General features: G+C 38.8%; 2 protein-coding genes across 8 annotated transcripts in view; one reads left to right on the top strand and one right to left on the bottom strand.

Annotated features, from left to right (window-relative positions):
- Positions 1-12,764, top strand: part of zc3h14 (zinc finger CCCH-type containing 14) — a 40,044-nt gene extending 27,280 nt beyond the window's left edge. For all 4 annotated transcript variants that reach the window (XM_041214378.1, XM_041214382.1, XM_041214381.1 and 1 more), the window contains 6 exons: positions 2,641-2,834; positions 5,188-5,308; positions 9,401-9,537; positions 10,540-10,622; positions 10,714-10,823; positions 11,035-12,764. In XM_041214378.1, coding sequence (XP_041070312.1) covers positions 2,641-2,834; positions 5,188-5,308; positions 9,401-9,537; positions 10,540-10,622; positions 10,714-10,823; positions 11,035-11,041 — 652 coding nt within the window. In that variant the 3' untranslated portion in view covers positions 11,042-12,764. The remainder of the gene's footprint in view (positions 1-2,640; positions 2,835-5,187; positions 5,309-9,400; positions 9,538-10,539; positions 10,623-10,713; positions 10,824-11,034) is intronic.
- A 74-nt stretch (positions 12,765-12,838) lies between these two features.
- The window catches only part of eml5 (EMAP like 5), a 192,310-nt gene continuing 188,672 nt past the window's right edge, over positions 12,839-16,476 (bottom strand). For all 4 annotated transcript variants that reach the window (XM_041214377.1, XM_041214374.1, XM_041214375.1 and 1 more), the window contains 2 exons: positions 14,066-14,166; positions 12,839-13,863 (listed from right to left, as the gene is read on the bottom strand). In XM_041214377.1, coding sequence (XP_041070311.1) covers positions 13,839-13,863; positions 14,066-14,166 — 126 coding nt within the window. In that variant the 3' untranslated portion in view covers positions 12,839-13,838. The remainder of the gene's footprint in view (positions 13,864-14,065; positions 14,167-16,476) is intronic.

Raw genomic sequence — 16,476 nt, forward strand, 5'->3', positions numbered from 1 at the left:
CTCTGTCTCGGTGTCTCTGTCTCGGTGTCTCTGTCTCATGCTCTCGCTCTCTCTCTCTTGTCTCGTGCTATCTCTCATGCGCACGCGCTCTCTCTCCCTTTCTTCCCCTCCTCCCCACCTTCTCGTGCCTGCACTCAAAGGCACAGCCCACCATGGTGATAACTCTTGGGACTGTTAGAACACAATCAGGCACACTTGCAAACAACAGCTTTCAAATATATTATAAAAATCGCTGACGATGTGAAACCATCTCACTGTTTTCCCACTTTACCAAGTTTCAGTCCTTCAATGTCTTAAGGCTTACTAATGTGGAGCAGTCTTGCAAGTTAACACAAACTGGCTGAAGCAATTCCAGTGCTTAAAGGTGGGCAGAGAGAGTAGACCTTCCAGTTGTGTTACAGTGGAAGCAACCAGATAAGTATTTTCTAGCTTCTGCCCTGTAAAAATCAGCAAGATGTGCAATGTAACCACCTAAATGTAACACTCAAGTAAGCTGGAAACCATGTCTGCAAAAAACAGGGCTATGATAACTACTATGGAAACCCCAGATAATGCGGCATCGATGCTGCAATAAAATTCCTTCCAGCTGCCCTGAAGTATTGGAAAAAAGCAGACCAATATCTATCATCCATCATCTACCCTCAAATTCTTCCTAATTTGAGAGAGTTCACAGAACACTGGCTTCTGTGCCCATGGACCTGCACTGCCCGAGAGCCTTTGTAACTCTTTCTACACAACTTTCAAGTCAAAGAAATTATAGGGGAAGATTTCCAAGTACATACCAGTAACGAGGATCCTTGACAACAATTGACAAAAAAATGTGGGCTGTGTAGTTGTGCTTTTTCACTCAGCAGTTGTTGTGAGCAAAATTTCTCGCCGGCGTTAACTGTTCGTATAATTTAGACTATAAGGTCCTGAGCAAGGGTCAAGTGTGCTATGTGCTTGTAGTGCTAGTATCTCACAGTTTCCACAAACGTATTCCCTGACCTGCTTCATAAATGCAAGGCCTCTGGCAGTATCCAGTAACCCACTGAAGCCGAATTATTGAACAGAGCTGGTTTGACTCTCCAAATTTCAACAAAGTTCCTCCCTCCCCATTGATTTCCAAACAGACAGGAGTTTCCTGATGGGCAGAAATTTACCTAACCCACCTTGCCCTCATCCCAGCACATAGCACATACAGCTCACCAGCACAAAGAGGAAATCCTCCTGCAATCCACAAGAAACTCTCAAACATTCTTTCAGACATCTGAGCACTGTGGAAGTCACCACTGCAACAGAAGCCAAATCCTACAGACACTCGAGAAAATAGGATGCCAGCCCAAGGCCACTCTTCTCATCAAAGTACCAACTAAATGATTAAAACTGCATCTATCACTAGAAAGATAAAAACGACAGTCCTCCAAACCCACCCTTCCTCCCTCCTTGGACTATCAAATTGCTGGTGAGAGATACAATATTGAATAAGATGCTGCTCCTTCAAGTTGGGAGCTTTTAGCACTTGTATTCTCAGCCAAGCTGCTTGCTGGGTGCATTGATTGAAAGCTCTTTTATCATAATAGGACCCTACCAACCGATCTTATTGTCTCAAAGCTAATGCAAAGTGCAAAAGTACATAGTTTAATAGTTTGTTCCATGTATAGTTGCATCTTAACTAACATCCTAAACTGTCTGTAAATATTAAATCATAAGATACGCTGTTATTCATAGGACGTTAGCCTTCATAGCAACCACTCTCAGGCTGAATATGTAAAAGTCCCAAAATGTTGTAAGGCACTTTGTTTCACTCTTTTTCTGGTTCCCCAAAAATGTCCTAGTTTATATGGAATTGCATCTGCCAAACAACCCCCTTTCTTATCTTTTCCACTCAGTTACTTGTCTGTTTTTCCAAAATCACTTTTGCTCTTTAGAATGCATTTGATTACATATAATCAGATTACATATAATCAAACTTATGTTCATATCTAGGTCATTTACATGTTTATTGCATGGGAGACCATTTTCCTTTTAGTACCTGTCAGCACTTTGCGAGAGCAATTTAAGCTTAATTTCATTACATTGCTCTCTCTCTCTCCATAGTCCGTATCTTCCTCTGTTTTATATTAGTAAAGGGATTCCAACGAGATCTCTGGACACATGGCTATTCACATCCACCAATCCGAGCACCCTATTATCTGTGCACTCTGCTTTCTGTCACCTAATTATAGATTCACATGGCTACATTTCTTTTTAACTTTCACAATAAGTCCCTTTCATGGGTAATAAGTACCTTTTCAAAATCCATATGTGCAGCACTATTGCATTCTATTCAATGATCTGATTTCCTTGAAAAATTCAATTAATCAAATCTGACCTCACCTCGAAAAATGCTCTCTGATTAGCCTTTTTAAGAAGCCACAAGAAGAATGAGCCTCTAATGGTTTATGTTCATCAGGTGTAAAATCACTTAAGCAATGACTCATTTCGCTATTAAAACATCTTCCCCACAGGAATTGCTGAGCTGCTATACAGAAACATTTTTGTTATACCTATATTGGATCATATGCCCTGTTCCAGTATGTCTTGCAGAATATATAACTTTTTAAAAAAGTTCAATTAACCCTGTTATTAATTTTTGTGTTTTTAAAATTTCTTTGGTAGAGATCAACATGACTCTGAGGAATCAAGTCCTAAATTTATTGTGACATTGGATGGCATTCCAAGTCCTCCTGGATATAGTTCAGAACAAGACGAGGAGACTGAGTCAATGGAGCAAGGTGGTCTTTTGCAAGAGGCAGGAAGGAAATACAGATTATCGATACCGAATGCTGCTCAGCCGTTGAGAGAGTCTGATGGTAATTGTCTAATCATTGAGTGGACATAGGTTTAAAATAATTGGCAAAAGAAGCAAAAGCGATTTCAGAAAATACTTTTTCACGCATTGAGTCGTTAAAGCCTGGAATGCAATGCCTGAGAGAGGTGGAGGCAGGTTCAATTGAAGCATTCAAAAGGGAAATTAGACTCTTATCTGAAAAGGAAGAATATGAATGGTTACGGGGAGAATGGCACTAAATGAATTGCTCTTTTGGAGAGCTAGTACAGACACAATGGGCCAAATGGCTGCCTCCTACACTATAACAATTCTGAGAGTTCAAGATTTTAGGAATTCTTTTTAAAGAACATGAAATCCAGACTAAGGAAATACCTTTTGCCCTGTCAGGTCTGAGTCATTCATAGCCCACAAAACCTGTAATTCCCTGCTTATACTAATTTATTTTCCTTCCCTTACCTCCTGGAGGAGATGGGCAGGAACAGAGAAACAATGCTTTTAATAGCTCTATTGTCCTCAATCTTCCTTAACTAACATTAACTTTGCTCCATTCTAAAAGGTTGGTCAATGCTGAATCGATTTCCTTCCCTGGAAACCTGTGTTATGCACAAAAAAGATATTGCTGGGGAAAACTGCGAGCAGCAGAGTTTTAGATGACATTAAGTTTATGAAGGCTGGAGAAAAGGTCAGCCAGGAGAGAATTGGAGTAGCTGAGTCTTGATGTAATAAAAGCACGGATCGGGATTTGAACAGGAGATAGGTGGAGGCAAACACAGTTCTGAAGATGAAGCAGGTGACCCTTGGCGATGAAGAAATCAGAAGCTCAGCTCTGGTCAAATTGGATGTTGAGATTGCAGCAGCCTGATTCAGCCCGAGACAGTGGCTGAAGAGTGAGATGGAATTGGTTGCAAGGATATGGAGTTTGGGGCAGGAATAAAAGATTTGGCATCCTGTCTTTAGCTGGAGGCAATTGTGGCTTATCACTCAGCTCCTGACCTCATTACAACTTTGGTTCAAACATGGACAAAAGAGCTGAACTCCAGAGGTGAGGTGAGCGTGACTACCTTTGACATCAAGGCAGCATTTGACCAAATGTGCCATCAAGGAGCCCTAGCAAAACTGGAGTCACGGGGAATCAGGGGGAAAACTCACCGCTGGTTGGAGTCATACCGAGCGCAAGGAAGATAGTTGTGGTTATTGGAGGTCAATCGTCTCAGTTCCAGGACATCACTGCAGGAGCTCCTCAGGGTAGTGCCCTAGGCTCATCCATCTTCGGCTACTTCTTCAATGACCTTCCTTCCAGCATAAGGTCAGGTGTGGTGATGTTCACTGTGCTCCTCAGATATTGAAGCAGCCCATGTCCAAATGTAGCAAGACCTGGACAATACCCAGGCTTGGGCTGACAAGTGGCAAGTAGCATTCACACTACACAAGTGCCAGACAATGACCATCTCCAACGAGAGATACCAACCATCACCCCTTGACATTCAGTGGCATTACCATCGCTGAGTGCCCCAACATGCTGTGGGTTACCATTGACCAGAAACTGAACTAGACTAGTCATATAAATACTGTGGTTACAAGGGCAGGTGAGAGGCTAGGAATCCTGCAGCGAGTAATTCACCACCTGATTCCCCAAAGCCTGTCCACCATCTACAAGGCACGTCAGGAGTGTGATGGAATACGTTCCACTTGCCTGGATGAGTGCAACTCCAACAACTCTCTAGAAGCTCAACACTATCCAGGACAAGGCAGCTTGCTTGATTGGCACCCCATCCAGAAACATTCACTCCCTCCACCAGTGACGCACAATGCCACCTACAAGAAACACTGCAAGAACTCACCAAGGCTCTTTAGACCTCACCTCCCGAACCCATGACCACTACTATCTAGAAGGACAAGGGCAGCAGATGCTTGGGAGCATCTGGAAGTTGCCCTCCAAGCCACCCGCCATCCTGACTTGGAAATGTATCACCATTCCTTCACTGTCACTGCCAAAATTCTGGAATTCCCTCCTTAATAGTACTGTGGATGTACCTACACCACATGGACTGCAGCGGTTCAAGACGGCAGCTCACCACCATCTCAAGGGTAATTAGGGATGGACAATAAATGCTGGTGTAGATAGTGATGTCCCATGCCTTGAATGAATAAAAAAAGGTTAACTTTTAAAAACTCTGAATCAGTAAAAGTGATCTATTTATGCTGAGCTGTTGCTTGGGAAATCTTTTTGAAAAACCTTATCTTTAGTTAATAAGTCATCAGATATAAATTGACAGAATTCATTAATACTTAAAAGTAAGAATATAGTGTTGGAACGCATATATTCAATGCGAGCTAAATATATTAAATCATGTTCTTTTCATTTTCTACTTTAGAAGAGATTGATGACAATGACTTTCAAGTAAAGCGGCAGAAAGTTCTTGAGCGATGCAAGTACTGGCCTGCATGTAAAAATGGTGATGAATGTATATATCATCATCCTGTAGCTTCATGCAAGTGAGTACCTTTCAAGAAAAAGCCCACAATACCTATTAATATTTTATGATAATCAGGATTCTCTATTTAACTTTTATTAGATGTTTCTTTCAGTCTTCAGTTTTGAAGGTTAATTAAATGTAAGCTAGAAATGAGTTTTGTTTCAATACTGGACTACATTTGTATTTATTAACTCAGCACTCTGAAGAGGACTAAAAAATGTAAGAGAAAATCAAGGGAGCTATTGATGTTACTTCGCTGGCTTTGCTTTTATTATTGTTTTAATTTGATTAACAGAAGAATTTTTAAAATAATTTAACGATGACTCCAGATAAAAGACAGTAAATTTGTCTGAATTAATGATCTTTCAATATGGAGCTGGTCCCAGCTGTGATTTGAGGGCTAATCTACAAAATAAAACATTGAATTGACAAGAACTTCCTTGTGGACAGTTTTGATGCTGACTTGGATTCACCCACTACTAAACTCTTGGTACTTGGCTATGCACCAGGGATGTGCATGGAATAAGAAATGGATGTCTCAAGTGTGAAAATTTTGTTTGAAATCTGCTGTAGAATTAGTTTATTTGCACAGTGGTGGCGAGTGATTAAAGTAACAAAATAGCTCAAGGGGTGTTACAAAACAAAGTATGATAAAGCCGCTTAAGGCAGTATTAGGTAAGATTACCTGAAGCTTGGTCAAAAAGTTAAGTAAAAGGAGTGTCTTAAAGGAGAAAAGTGAGGTAGAAAGGCAGAGAGATGAGTGGAGGTTATTCCAGAGCTTAAGGCCTAGACAACTGGAGGGGTGGCCACCAATTTGAAGCAGTTTAAAATCAGGGATGCTCAAATAAGAGGAGTGCAGATATCAGAGTTGGGACTGAAGGAGATTACAGAGACAAGGAGGGAGCAGCCATGGAGCGATTTGAGAACAAGGATGAGAATTTTAAAATGAAGACGTTGCTTGATCTGGAGCCAATGTAGGTCAGAGAGGACAGGGATAATAGATCAGTACGCCGTGAGTTCAGCTATAAGCAGCAGAGTTTTGAATGACCTTAAGTTTGAGGGTTGAATGTGGTAAGCCAACCAGAAGTGCATTGGAATAGTCAAGTCCAGAGATAATCAAGGTATGAATGAGGGTTTTTGTAGCAGATGAACTAAGATGGGGTGAAGTTTGGTGATGGTACGGAGGCGGAAATGGGCAGCCTTGGTGATGACACACACATGAGATTGGAAGCCCATCTCAGGATAAGATGCAATACCAAGGCTGCAGGGGGACTGGCTTAATCTCAGGCTGTTGCCAGGGAGAGGGATTGAGTTGGTAGCTAGAAAATAGAGTTTGGTGCAAGAATTAAAAACAATGGCTTCAGCAATTTTTCTCAATTTCTGCTCATCCAGTATTGGATACGTAGCCTGATAATTTAACAACAGTGGATGAGTTAAGAGGCGGTGTGAAGTAGAGCTGGTTGTCATACAGCATACTAATGCTGTGCTTTCAAATGATGCCACTGAAGGACAACATGTAAATGAGAAATAGGAGGGGACCATGGCTAGATTGAAGGACACCAGAGGTAAATGATGTGGAAGCAGGAGGAGAAGTCGTTGCAAGTAATTCTCTGACTGCAGTTAAGTGGGTAAGAATGAAACTAGGTGAGAGTAGTCCCACTCAGCTGGACAACAATGAAGGAGGATAATGTGATAAACTTTTGAGACGAGCTGTCCATCAAAGACTGTAATTCACTGTGATGATGTTGCTTTGACCTTTTGTATGGGCATACAAAACTGTTGAAGTAGTTGCAATCAGTTTACCATGTTAAAATTTTCTTCTGCAGGGCCAATTTTATATTGATGTAGCAGCAGTGTAAGCAGACAAAATAGTCAGCTATGTAATCAGCCAGTGATGTCTGTCTTGTTGATGAATCAAATTTTGTATTTGAATACACATGGAAATGTATCTACACAAATGTCCTTTAGGTTATCTGGATATCACTAATTATTAAAGATGATGTTTACAAGTTTTATTTGGACTGTCTACAGTCCCTGCACAAAGCTGATTTTAAAATACTTGTTTAGAGGCATTGGTGAACATCACCTGTGGTAATGGGAATCCTATTTTAAAGCCATAACTTTCTTCACTGTTAACAGACCCTATCCCAAATGTAGGTAAAATCATCCAATAAACTATTATCAGGTTTTGTCTCTAAATCTAGAGGAACTATGGCGTTTCTTAACATTAGTCTCTCCAAAGGTCATGCACCATCCCAGGCAACAGCCTCCCTCACTAACCCTTTATCAGATTTAAATATACTATTAAGTGGGCTTCTTCGATCCCTTCTCGCAACTCTCTACCTTCAGGTTGATCTATATTTACAGATTATGGTGATTTGAGGGGGAGAAGAAAGAACTATATATGTGTACATCAAAATGAACTCCTCTAAAGCTTTCCACATCCACAGACCTATTCTGATCAGTTATAGATTTGTTAGAGTTTTTTTGCATGCACTATATTGCAAAAAAGTTAACTCAGTTGCTTGATACATGCAGCATTGTACTGGAACAACAGGTTTGTTATGACCATAGCCAATGTTAATTGCTGCATAATCCAAATCCCAGAAGGAAATTTGGCTGACAGGCCATACCCTTTTTTTGTATTCGGACAACGAGAAGAAAACATATTGATCTCAGCAGCAAGAAGTTTGGGATTTTAAAAATCAAAAGTAAAGGTTTTATTAACAAGAATAAAAGAAAACTTAAGCAAACAAAATTACAGTTGTGGAGTTAAAAATTAGTCTTACAAAATATTCCCCTAAAAGGCTCCTTACTTGGTCAGACCCACAAGTAAACATCTTCCAGGTAACATTCTCTTACAGATGTTTAACTTAAAAATCCAGTAATATTACCCAAGGCAAACTACTGTAGCTTTTAATAAAGGCATATCACACAACCAGTTAAACACTCCCACTCTGCTGTGGAAATACAAAACTTCAGAACACGATTGCTTTGAGCAGCCCAAGACGTTTCTGGCTTGACTGGATGGCTGATTCAAACTGCATCTTCTCCCAACCCAGAGCTGTTTCAAGAGATTTTTCTCACACAGCCGACATCTAACAACTGCCCCTAAGCTCTTTGCAGTAACTCTAAAGTACCTTTTTCCCCCTTTCATTTCATGTTCCATTGTTCTCGCACCTCTTTGAAACTCAAATCCTTCCAAATGTAAAATCTTTCAGGTTTCTATTTTTGTCTGCTTTTGGTCAATAAAATGTAATATGCCCTTTACCTACGGAACCCCTGCAAGATGCATTCATGTTTTTTGACACCTCAGACTTCCCTTTGATATTCAAATGAACTCTCAACTGATCTAAAAATGCAAATGTTGGATCCAACCTATTCATTTGCACTTCAAACTTAATGCCTCTATCCTTTCATGTTTTAAACCCCCCCAGGTAATGTCTTCTAGTGACTTTATCCCAGCTTAATTAAATCATTTACACACACACACATACACAGACGCACATCCTCCTTCACAGAATAACACCATATTCCCCAAAAATATTAAACAAAAATAATATATTCTCTCAAACTCTAGTATAATTTGGTCCCATATATTTGTGTAATTCTGCCACATTATTGAAAGTACCCTTGCATTGCTTTTATGCTGCCTGTCACTTAGTTCAGGTTCCAAGTGTCTATGAGCTGACTCTGTGTTTAAACAACTAAATCTGCCTCCTTCGTCCCAGCAGCAGGTTCTTAAACTCTCAAAATAACTCAGTCTACAATTTTTCTGTTAGGGGAATCAGATTTAATGGTGTACACACAAGGAGCAGTCTTATTGGATGCCAATCTCCCAGTCTCTAAATGAAATGACTGCCTGTATAAAAGTGTAAATTTACTGTAATTGTGCTTGTTTACAAATATTGAAATTTTAGTTTATAATTTCAAACACAAAATAGGAATGTTTATGAAAAACAAGTTCATTTTAAATTCTGTAGAGGAATATACATTTTATTTTCAAAATTATACCATTTGTTTGGAAGCTCATTTGTAATGTTCATGTTGAAGCCTTTATTGCTCACTAGTCATGTTGTATTCACTAATAACTTTTAATTTTTTTTCTCAGAACATTTCCAAAGTGTAAATTTGGAGACAAGTGCCTGTTTATACATCCAAATTGCAAATATGACTCCAAGTGTATTCGACCAGACTGTCCATACACACATGCAAGCAAACGAACTGCAGTAGTGCCTAAACAGCCAGGTTTGTATATTAAATATTGCTTCATGTATGTAAACTTGAATCTTAATATTTGAGCTCACCAGAAGGTAACTTGGCAGGAATGAGGAAACTTATCTGAATGCTGTAACTGCAGAAATTGTACTATAGTGACTCATCCTGAAGTAACCTTGTAGAAGTAAATATATATGGTTTTGCTATTGGAGGACATTGCAACAACACTCATCGACTCATCGTTTGGCCAAACTAAGATGAAATGTGTCAACCCTGGCCAGATGCAAAGTGGAAGCTCTCACTACACCACCTTACAGATTGGCAAACTTCTGAACAGCAACCCTTCCTGCATCTGTATCAACTTTTCCACTTTCCATATCAGCCATCCTTGTCAGCTTTGTGCCAAATTCTAGGTAATTTTCTGCTGCAGATTGAAGGTCATTTGGCATTGGGCGGCCTAAAATCATTTCAAGTATGATCTTTTTCAAGCACTGGTGTCCTATTCCCACTGGGCAAAGGGAGTGAGATTGAGTTCTGTGTTGTCTAATCCTATTCCGTCTGAAGATGGCATGATATAATTCAAGCCGATGTAAGTTGGACCCCAATTTTTCAAGTCTTGCAATCTGTCCTTATTTTTATTTTTCTATTATAAATTCCTTGCTCTACAGTATAATGAAAACTACCACATTACACTGTAATCGCACTCCTGATAGTAGTGGTACTGCAGTGCCTCCCCTGTAAGGAGGGGAGTTGGCAGTGGTATGTGTAATTACAGCACGACTAGTTTGCAACGGTATTTTCCATTATAACGTGAACCTAGGTTTTACATTATAAATTCCTAACAGGCTATGGGTGCAATGTAAATTTTTTATATAAGTACAGCAGACTGGGAAATTATTGACATTTTACTCTGTCTGTACCTATGTTATTGAAATCCACCATAACTGCTTGTTTCTAGACCAAAGTACCTATTTAATTATTGACTTCTGGTTTGTTCGGTAAATGTTTTTAAAAAAAATTCTTGTTTTATAGCACCTGCAACAAACCCAGGCAGTTCTTTGTGTCGATTCTTTCCGGATTGCAAAAAAGTGGAGTGTCCTTTTATCCATCCAAAGGTTTGCAAATTAATTTGAAAAGATCAGAGGATTTGTTAAAATAAGAATATAAAAGAGGAGAATGATGACTTTACTGTTATGTTGTTCCCAGCCATGTCGATTCAGCACACACTGTAAGAGAGCTGACTGCACATTCTACCATCCTGCAGTAACATTACCTCCTCGCCATGCATTAAAATGGACCAGGTCTCAACAAAATGGGTAATAAAGCTTTGGAAATTAAAAAGCTGTTGTAAATTATGTAAATATAAGTTCCGTGTCATTTACAAAATCAGTGGAGTGCTTCTGTTGAAGAATTAAAATCAACAATCACGAATGCTTTCTTGCAATTCAATTGTAAAAAAATGTTAGCTTTCTAAGCGGGGCCTGTAGGATAATAGCTACTAAGACATTGTTTTTTGCTCTTTTTCAGTGAATGATGTTTGGATCATGCAGGATCGCATATTATGGATATGACAAAGCTGCAAATATTTGAAGATGTAGCATTTTGCAATTTTTTTATTGTCCTTCCAATATTGTTTAACATTGAGATTCAAACATTTTAATTGTACAAGTAACTTTCTCCTGTGTGATTTGACTAGATTATTTTTTTCCATAACCTAGATGCCGTGTCGCTAAGATTATTCAGTGGTGGGTTTTAAAGGTGCATTTTGTAACTTGTGTTTTGTGCTGTTCTGGAGTTTTCTACTGGATGGTGAAATATCCAAAGAGAAATGCCAATGTCTGATGTAATACCCCTTTTGTTAACAACAAAGTGATTCTACAGTAAAAGTTGATTAAGGCGCTTGTTTAATGAATCAGTCACTGTTGTAGTGTTTTTTGCATCACCTCTGTTTTTAACTTATGTTCACGTAGGTCTTTGTCATTCAGCATATTTTTTAAAAATTGGCCACTGATTAGGTATTGAAATCCCTTTGCGATAGTAATTGTATTTCAGGAACAGTAAATAGTCTTGATACTTATGGCACGCCACACCTCCTTCCTCCTGGCCCACAATGGTCATGCCACTGTGTCCCAGGAGTTTGAAACTAGTAGGTGAATGTTTAGGACACAGAATGACACTTGCTGTGACTTGTTGTGACAGAACACACTAAAGAAACACTCAGTCAACTCAAATGTTATATTTTATAACTATTTTACTTTCATTGGATTTTGAATTCCTTTTTTGAAAATGTTCAAGTTGCGAATTGTCTAGTGCCTTGAAATACGGTATTAAATTCAATAACTCGGTCACACATTTGTGTTATATGTTCTCTGAATCTGGAAGTGCCCTGTTCAGTGTTAATCATTAGAAGCTGAAGTTATTGAAATGCTGGCATGTTTAATGAATGGAGGAGCCCACTCTGGTTTTTGTTGTGGAATTGCTTAGAATCTTGGTTATTGGTATAAAAGTATGATTGCTAGTAGCATAAATCATATTCAACTGGTTGTACAGTTCATTTAAAAGTTATTTTGCATTTAACTACAAAATCTGCAGAGTGTAGAATCTGAGTCACCCAGTTGCATAGACCCAGGCTTGTGTCTTACTGTCTTGGCTAAGTTGAATAAATCTGTGACTTGTTTGCAAATTCTAGAATGATTCAAGCCAAAAAGTGCCTGAGAAATAACATTTGTATATATTTACGCTTGTAGATACTAATTGTAATATTTTGATAGTGTTTTTACATTTCCATTTACACTCTAGCATGTATGTGGTGATCACATTGTTTCGAATCAATACATCAGCACTCCCCTTTCTACAAGTAGTCCATACTAAGGGAGTTGATGATGACACATTTTGTTTTTCTTGTGCAACAGTCTATTAGCAGGACTCCATTAGGAATCTTGTTCTTGTCTATTTGTCTTTTTATGTCATTTAATTTCAGGAATGTTATTGGGAAGTACAAGAGGTACAACAAAATCAGGAAATAAAAATTGCTAGACTTCATTGACTTCAATGGCACAATGCACAATTTCAAGTATTCAAGTTACAATAATGCCATTTGATATTGCATAAGTTATAGTAAATTATGGTTACCAACAGTGCAATTACTTGAAACAGGTTTAAATTAATTCAGTATAATTTATCACGCTGATTCATTTACAACAATAAACCATTGGAATGGACTTCAATTATAGATGAATAAAATACTGAGTGTTAAAGGATTACAGGTATTTAATTTTTTTAAAGGATTATTAAACTATGAAACATTATGCATCTATTATAACATTACAGAAATTGTTTAGCTATTACTTAAAGCTTGACATCAGTAATTCAAAATAGCAGCAATTCAAAACTTGGTGATTCTTTTAGATTCTTCATATAGCAGTGCACCCTGGGATGCTGTTAATATGCAGAATACAGGTCAAAGCAACACACATTTACTGTGCTTCAAAAAGCTGCATTTTATTTATATACTATATAAATGGAAAATTATAACTTTCAGGATTGCTGATTTGATACCTGCAAACACAGATACATGATAAAAATTACAAACCATTTTTATTACACTGAACTAAATGTAATTGTTCAGGTAGCCACAGTGATTGGTACAGTAGTGCATAGTATGCTTTGGCATGCTTGCTTCAGCTTTTACACTGATTCAAAAGATTACTCAGCTGGTACATTCAGGATGAAGGCCACTAGATACTATTTTGTTTGTTCAGAACACTGTCAGCAGCATTGCAAAATTTGGAAAAGCACAAATTCACTATAAATGTCTTAAGGCTACTTACCAAATCAGCTACAGCACAACATTGTGAAGGTTTAAGCTTTTGTTATATCTAGCAGTATACTTACAGCATATTAAAGTTAGTTTTTGTGTATTGATAGAACTCAATTAACCATTTTCATGGCATTGCCACATGATTGTTCAGGAATTCTGTCCTTGACAACAGGACCATAGATGTAGAATGGTCAAAGTAATTTGTACATCAGTATTGAAGTTAGAATACAAGCTCTGCCCTAAAATCCATGATTGATTTGAATACTGTTACAACTGCGTCAATGTACACTTGGCTGTGCAGTAGAAAATCTGACAAATTGCCTTAAATCAAAATAGATAAATTATTTTTATATGAAAGCAAACTGCCTTCTCAATTGATTTTGCAGATAGTGCTAGCTGCCTTATTTTCATACGTTGAGCTTTTCCTGGGATTTTTTTCATTGAATTTCTTGATTCTTCTCATGATCCAAGCTCTGTTTCATGGCCATTTGCATTCTTTTTGTTAGTATTTTCATAAACATTTCCAGACAAACAAACTGAAATTGTGGGGGAGAAAAAAGGAAAGCAATTAGAAGTCTGTTGTTTTTTGAAATGTATAGTCTGGAAGTGACATTAATCTCCTCAGATGTAATTTCTTATTTTTTTCTCGTTTGCTACAAGTAATATTTACCTGCATTTTTAAACACCTTCACTGTAGGAATAAAATTGCAAAAATATTTTAAATTGGTCAAATCGTACCTGCAATCCTGCCCTCCAGCACTGACGACATATCTGTCTCCACTGGTGAACTTTATGTTGGTTATCTGGGCAGAGTGACCCAGATACTTTTTGTGTTTTGCCTGTGTAAGAAAGAAACTGGATTTAACCTATTTTCTCCAAACAGGTATTGCTATTCTGGGGTACTCCCTCTGCAGCATAGGAACAGGATTAAATTTTGTTCTTTCCTACCAATTATGCAATGTGTTTATAACAACTTGCATTGAATTAGTACCTTTAAAAAGGTGGTAAAACACCCCATGGCATTTCATGTGTATAACCAGACAAAAATGGAGGCTGAGCCAAGAAAGGGATCTTAGGATGGATGATCAAAAGCTTGGTTAGAGTCTTGAAGAACAAAAGGGTGATTGAAGTTTAGTAGAAATTCCAAACAGTAATTAGACAACTAAAGGCATAGCCACTAATTCGGGAGGGAGGGAGGAAGAGAGATGGACAAAAGGTCAGAGTCTTGTCAGGGGAATGAGTGCAGGTTTGAAAGTTAGAAATCCGGAGTGCCAAGGCCACAAAGGGTTTTAAGCATGATGAGAATTATACACTGGGGAAGTGGGAACCAATGTAGGCCAGAAAGAATTTGGGTAATAGTATGAATATATAGGCAACAGAGTTTTGAATGAGTGGAGGTTGGGAGGCTGATTGGGATAGAATTGGAAGTCACCAAAGACATTGGGCAGAAGTTTTCCCACGCTGGGTGGGCTCGGCACTGACCACCACCCGTGATCGGCTCCGCACTGTCATTTTACGTGGGCGGGCCAATTAAGGCTGCCCAGCGTAACATGCAAGCAGTAGTGCTGAGCGCTACATGTGTGGGTGGGGGGAAGGAGGGAGAATTGCGTCCAGCGCTCTTTCGTGCACATGCTTCAATCTCCCTGAGGCATGGAGCAGCCTCGGGGAGATTGAAGCGATTGTTAAAACAATGAAAATTTAATGAAACATGTCTCTCGTGTGATTGTCATTTTTCATAAGTTTTACGAAACCTCATCCTGCTCATGGATGAGGTTTCCTAAAAACATAAAGGCTGCTTGGCCTTTTTGCCTGCCCGCCAACCGTAAGGTTGGGAAGGACAGTATAAAGTTGAACTTAATTACTTCATTAATGGCCTTAATAGGCCTTTTAAATATCAGCGGGCATGCAGCTGACTCCGGTGCGTGCCTCTTGAATGAAACATCGAGACAGTGTGATGATGTTAGGACGCATGCCTGACATTGCGCGTCATTTTATGTGCTGGCGTATTGGGCCCGCCCCCGCCTGAAAAATCCTGGCCGTGAAGAAGATTGCAGCAGCAATGTAATGAGTCAGTTGATGTGAAAGTGGATGAACGAACATCAGAAACTTGGCTCCGAGTCAAATACAATGGTGGGATTGCCGAGAAAAGATGACTGGGGAGGAAGTAGTAGTGAGGGCAGAAGGTCACAACTTCAGTCTTCACAAAGTTTAATTGGAGAAAATTGTTCAATATCCACTTGTGGGTGAGCTGTAAATGATGAAATAGTGGAGGGATTGAATTAAGAAAGATATGCTGAATAAAATTGAAGCTTCTGCAGATTGACCTGGGTATACAGGGCATTATGTAAAAGTTAGCTGATGACACAAAATTTGCAAATGCAGTAAACAATGATGAGGTTGGTAACAGACTTCAAGATGACACAGTCTGGTGAATGTGCAGACACAAAGCAGATGAAATTTAATGCAGAGAAATATAAAGTGATCCATTCTGTTAGGAATAATGAGAAAGAATGTAAACTAAATGGTACAATTTTAAAAGGGATGGCAGAATAGAGAGTTACAGTCTTCGTGCGCCTGTCTTTATATCTGTTATGACAAGAAAGCTGTTAAAATGGTATACTGGGCTTTATATATAGAGACAGTACAAAACTAAAGCAGTTACACTAAATCTTTATAAAACACTGGAGTATTATATCCAATTCTGGCTACCACTCTTATAGGAAAGAAGTCAAGGCCTTAGAGAAGGTGCAGAGGAGATTTACTAAAATGGTTTCAGGGATGAAAGACCATCTACAGGGGGAGATGAGAAACTGGGGTTGTTTTCCTCACAACAGAGGAGGAGGGAAGATTTGACAGGTGTTCAAAATCATTAAAGGTTTTGAGTTAGTGAATAAGGAGAAACTGTTTTGAGTGGCAGAAGGATCAGTAACCAGAGGACAGAAATTTAAGGTGTTTAGCTAAAAAAAAAAAGTACGAGTTGAGTGTGCTGCCTGAAAGCATTCTAGAAGCAGATTCAATAACTTTGAAAAGAGAGTTGGATAATACTTAAAGGACGATGGGAAAGGAGCAGGGGAGTGGGACTAATTAGGTAGCCCAGGCATAGAACTGGTATCAGCATGATGGGTTGAACTGTTGGCTCCTATGCTGTA

Source organism: Carcharodon carcharias, chromosome 20 (assembly GCF_017639515.1).
Source record: "Carcharodon carcharias isolate sCarCar2 chromosome 20, sCarCar2.pri, whole genome shotgun sequence".
Classification (NCBI taxonomy): Eukaryota; Metazoa; Chordata; class Chondrichthyes; order Lamniformes; family Lamnidae; genus Carcharodon; species Carcharodon carcharias.